This window comes from Lactuca serriola, chromosome 5 (genome assembly GCF_051521515.1).
Source record: "Lactuca serriola cultivar US96UC23 chromosome 5, Lser_US96UC23_V15, whole genome shotgun sequence".
Classification (NCBI taxonomy): Eukaryota; Viridiplantae; Streptophyta; class Magnoliopsida; order Asterales; family Asteraceae; genus Lactuca; species Lactuca serriola.
This window is the reverse complement of record NC_136412.1, coordinates 117,196,798-117,201,752: the sequence shown is the minus strand read 5'-3', so window position 1 is coordinate 117,201,752 and position 4,955 is coordinate 117,196,798. Positions and strand designations below refer to the sequence as shown.

Genomic DNA, 4,955 nt, shown 5'->3' with positions numbered 1-4,955 from the left:
TTGTTGTGAGTTAGAAGAGATGAAAGTGAAAGAAAAAAGAAAAAAACTAATATGCCGTCTAAGTGACAAATGAGTTGAAAGTGTTGAAGAAGATAGACTTCATCCACCTATAGGTGCACATAATTGATTGAAATATGAGAAGTAAATGGGTGTGGTACGGCATGTACCTCCAAGATCATGATCCTTTGTATTGATTTGGTGCATAGGTAGCAAGATGGTTGTAAAAAATCAAGGGAGATAAATTCTCTCCACCCTAAAAGGTTAAAAGGTTGAGGGAGATAAACTTTGTCCACCCTATAAGGTTGAGATGTCAAGTTACCTTATAAATAATAAAAATAACATTAGATAAGTATATGAATTAGTAAAAAGAAAAAAAAAACTACACCGATCACTTTCATGTTTTTTCTTTACAAATTTAACCACTCTAAGATCAATTTTGCTAAATGGTCACTTTCAATAAATTTCATGTGATACAATAAAAAGTACATGTTTGGATTTTTTAGTGTTCAAACAATCAATTTATATCGTATGTTAAATCTTAGATTGCAAATTCGATAGAATTTTTTTTTTATCTAATCAATATAATTTAATATTTTTTACTTGCAAGCAGAATATTTAAAATTCATTTATTGCAAACAAACTAAATAATATATATTATATGATAATTATTATTTAATCCTCTCTAATAAATAAATGTTATTTTGTCACTTGTCATAGTCTCATTTAATTTGTCAAATGTCATTTTGTGGTTATTTTGAATTAATTTTTTTCCCACATATTATTTTATGAGTTTTTCTATTTTATTAACTTCCATATAATATTTTAATATAATAATTGCAATAAATATAGTAATAAATGAATATCAATTTCATTAATTAACTTACCTTTTAATTTCAAATTTCTAAAATTAAAGCTTATTGGTTTTTTATTTATTTAAATTTAGAAGATAAAAAACATTTTCAATATAATAATTCGTTATTTTTTCTTCTAAAATCAAAGTTTTAAAATATTTTGACTTTTATAGTTAACTCTAATTTTTAAATTAACCCATGTAATATATGAATCTTACAACTAATAAATTACATGAAAAAATTAGCTAACAAAATAACATAATGTCTTATTTTAGTCTCCACATACAGATTACATTTAATCATTGAATAAATTTATATTTATATTGATAGTAACATTTGTTGTGCTAAAACGGCAAATTAGAAGATAGTCCAGGACCATTGTTGTAACTAATAGCAATCTGGTTTGTCTGCATTGTGCATTGTTGTATTATCATCTAATCTAATCTAATACATATCCTTGCTTGATACAGCTATATATAAATCTTAGCATTAAAGCCACATTTCTGCCAGCTCTACTCTAACCCCTTTTCTGTTTCATTATAAAACGACTCTTCAATTTCGTTCTATCTTTCTCGATGTTCCCCTACATTTGGATAGAAAGAGGCTCTACTAATCTCGCATTAGGGCATCATGAGCGCACCCAATGATTCATCGGTACAGATCCCTCTTGCTTTTTTTTCCCTGTTTTGAAATTTGGTTTTTGGATGATTTTTTGTTTTGATCAGAGATGGAGCTCGTTAACCATTGGAGAGAAGCTGTGTGCTGCCTTCGTACCATTTCTGTCCATAGCTGAAATCCTATTGCTCGCCATCTCTGGTTGCTTTGATTTTCAATCGGATAATCGTAGCACTACTGAGAAGCTTCGTTTTGATCATCATCAGCTTTCTCGCCTTGCATCCGAATCTAATTGTACATTTTTTGCTCCTGCTGTTAACTAATTTAGCTTCACTACTTAAAACTGTTAGAGTTTAATGGTATAAACCATTTTCCTGCATCCGACAAGAAAAAACACGAAAACAAATCAAGGGGCTTGGACTCTATTTCTTGTAGCTTTACTCCCTTCGAGTTACTCTGCTGCGGTGAAAATCTTCCTGTTGTTCAGAATTGTAGTTTTGATCCAAATCTGTTTTTCTAGAAGTTGCGTCATGAGTTTTTCTTCAGCTTTAATTTACACTCCCAAAATTTAGCAAAAGGACATATAGTTTGATGTATATAAGGTCAAATAGACTATTCTTTCATGAGATTGCTAGTATTTGCCATAACTCATAAGATTGAATCAGCTGTTTTGAAACTTTCTTAAATTTTCGAACAATAATGATCTAACATACTACCTTCATAGCATGCCTTTTCCTCCCTAATTTCTATTGTTATGAATATAAGGATATTTATTGTGCAAAGAACATACTAGAATTGTATGGTTAGGGATTAAACAATCACGTGGTAATGAATGTAGTGGCTTTAATGTGCAATTTACTTTTATGATTAGAATAATATGTACTGAGGGCACATGTGCATCGTGTTACAGAACTAGCAATCATGTGGCCAACATGTTATTAAGGGTCCATGGAAAATCATTTACCCCTTATCTATGTCCTTTTTGCAGTTAGTGTCAATGAAGTGGAAGCACTTTTTGAACTATTTAAGAGCTTGAGTTGCTCAATTATTGATGATGGATTGATACACAAGGTTTCATTTTAAGTCTGCATTTTACTTCATCTTGTTATTTTAGCTACTAACATTTGTCATTATATCTACTTCATTGCCACTCCTTCAATCCCAAGGCCGCCTGTCAAATTCAATTTGATACTAAAACTTTTTTATGATAGACATCTGTAGGCATAAAATTGGTTATAATCCATATTTTAATATCAACATTCTATCTTAGTGTTATGCTTGCTAATGCTTATTGAATTGTTGTCTAGAGTGCTAATATTTGCATGTTTACTTTTGTGTAGGAAGAGCTGCGATTAGCACTATTTAATACCCCTCAAGGCGAGAATCTATTTTTAGATCGGGTAAATGCTTCGTTAAAATTTATATTTTATCTTCTCTTACATGAATTTAGTATTACGTGTTTCCTTTTTTTACAAACCTTTTTGGATGTCCAAAACCAAAAGTAATAACCCTCATCCCGAGTGAAGAATATTACTTTGAAAAATCTATCCAATTATAGCTTTGTACTTTCATTTTTTTTTCTTATTATAATAAAATCTACCTATTGTAGCAATGGAAATTGCTTTGTATTTGGATGACATTGCTATAATTGGTAGATTTTTCAAAATACAATGCTGTAATGGGAAATAATGGAAGTAGGATGCTATAATAAGGTAATCTACGAAAGTACATTGCCACTAATTGAATATAACCCTAATTCATGTCTTAACATTTCGAAAGCGCATACTCACTTTTTCTTTTACATTGCTATTTTTTTTATTTGAATCTGCTCTAGGTTTTTGATCTTTTTGACGAAAAGAGAAATGGTGTAATTGAATTTGAGGAATTTGTCCATGCTCTCAGTATCTTCCATCCGTATGCGCCTATAGAAGATAAAATAAACTGTAAGACATTAAAGCGATCATTTCTTACGCATTTAATATCTCGTAAATGATGTAATAATAACAATCCCTAGTGATTTTTTTTGATTTCCCACAGTTGCTTTTAGGCTATATGATCTGAGACAGACTGGGTATATTGAGCGAGAAGAAGTGAGTATGCTGTAATTAAATTACGAGTTTTTGTCCATATGTGTAATAATAGCAGACAAGACATGAATGTGAATGCCTACCTGATCCTTATCATCAAAATTAGCCCTAGAAAGCCTTTTAGGGTTATTTTCAATGATAATGATGAGGATGAGGAGGGCATTCACGTCTTTTGCATAAACGAAATCTTGAGCAGTCTTGCTCCACCTTTTTGGGTGGGACAGGGACAAAAAGTCGTCTGAGAGTCTGAGTCCAATGCATGCATGACAAACACAATAGTGACAATACAAACTGCTGAGTTATGATATTTTGATAGGTGAAGCAGATGCTGATAGCAATATTAACTGAATCCGAGGTGAAGTTATCAGATGACCTTCTCGAGGCTATTATTGACAAAGTAAGAGTTTTCCCAATCCCAAACTCATGTAAATATGTAAATTTTTTTACAACTTTGGTTTGAATTAATACTAATAGATTATAGATGACATGTTGGTTGTTTACTTCAGACATTTGTTGATGCTGATGCTGATGGAGATGGTAAAATCTGTAAAGAAGAATGGAAGGAATTTGCCCTACGCAACCCAGGCCTTTTGAAGAACATGACTCTTCCTTACCTTGTGTATGTTTTTATTTTTTTAAAAAAACTTCATATTCCTTTTCTTGATTAATATTGTTTTAGTAATAAATTGTCATGTCGTTTATATTTTGATTCAGGGACATCACCACTGCATTTCCAAGTTTTGTTTTCCACACTATGGTCGAGGATACAAATTGAAAACCTCATTTCCACATAGACACGGAAAATTTGCTATGCAAACAAAACTCATAAGATGGGCAAATTATCGACTAAAATCAGCACCATCTGATGCTCCATTCACCCTACCAAAACTCTCAGACGCAAGGTTTCCAGAAACTTAGAACCTTCTCCAAGAAATCACATCCTTACTTGACAAATGTACTTCTGAAAGAATAGCTAAATTTTGTATATCTAAATAGCGTATGGAATCAGTGATGTAGATCTTTTCTTTATTTTTATTGCATGAGTGTTTGTTGTTTAAAAAAACCAAAATATATGTAACATATACAACTTATAGTAGGTTTATACGACATATTTATCGTAACAAACAAACAAAAGATTGAAACTAAATTCTGTGCATCCCCAAAAACAATTCCTTCATTGGATGGAATCTGACAATCTTTATGTAACTAAACTCGTCAAACTTGGAACCAAACATGTCATTCAATTCTATTTTTTTTTTTTTTTCAGATTTCATGAACCAAGCGCATATTAACAATCTTAAAACTTAAATTTTTCTTAAGTACGATTTCAACCGGGACCTGTCGAGGGGTGTCAATGCTGTTGAAGTCATAATATTCCTTCAAGGAAATTACGAATGGCAGT

The 4,955-nt window shown here is 31.3% G+C and overlaps 1 protein-coding gene across 2 annotated transcripts; it reads left to right on the top strand.

Annotated features, from left to right (window-relative positions):
* The first annotated feature begins 1,343 nt into the window (after positions 1 to 1,343).
* LOC145052880 (calcineurin B-like protein 9) lies at positions 1,344 to 4,622 on the top strand. 2 transcript variants are annotated; one of them, XM_079000797.1, is made up of 9 exons: positions 1,344 to 1,505; positions 1,577 to 1,760; positions 2,455 to 2,537; positions 2,807 to 2,866; positions 3,301 to 3,409; positions 3,504 to 3,556; positions 3,870 to 3,950; positions 4,060 to 4,172; positions 4,268 to 4,622. In XM_079000797.1, exons 1-9 carry the CDS (start codon positions 1,482 to 1,484, stop codon positions 4,326 to 4,328), a joined length of 768 nt encoding a protein of 255 aa, XP_078856923.1. In that variant the 5' UTR covers positions 1,344 to 1,481; the 3' UTR covers positions 4,329 to 4,622. The 2 variants fall into 2 exon arrangements, with proteins under 2 accessions (XP_078856923.1, XP_078856924.1); XM_079000798.1 differs by lacking the exons at positions 1,577 to 1,760; positions 2,455 to 2,537 and having other exon boundaries at positions 1,346 to 1,505.
* Positions 4,623 to 4,955: the final 333 nt, after the last annotated feature.

Bases quoted from the DNA above. Each gene is read 5' to 3' on its own strand.
- LOC145052880 (XM_079000797.1), top strand. From the start codon at position 1,482: ATGAGCGCACCCAATGATTCATCG. The intron at 1,761-2,454 runs GTACATTTTTTG...TCCTTTTTGCAG, and splicing joins CCTTGCATCCGAATCTAATT to TTAGTGTCAATGAAGTGGAA. The intron at 2,538-2,806 runs GTTTCATTTTAA...ACTTTTGTGTAG, and splicing joins ATGATGGATTGATACACAAG to GAAGAGCTGCGATTAGCACT.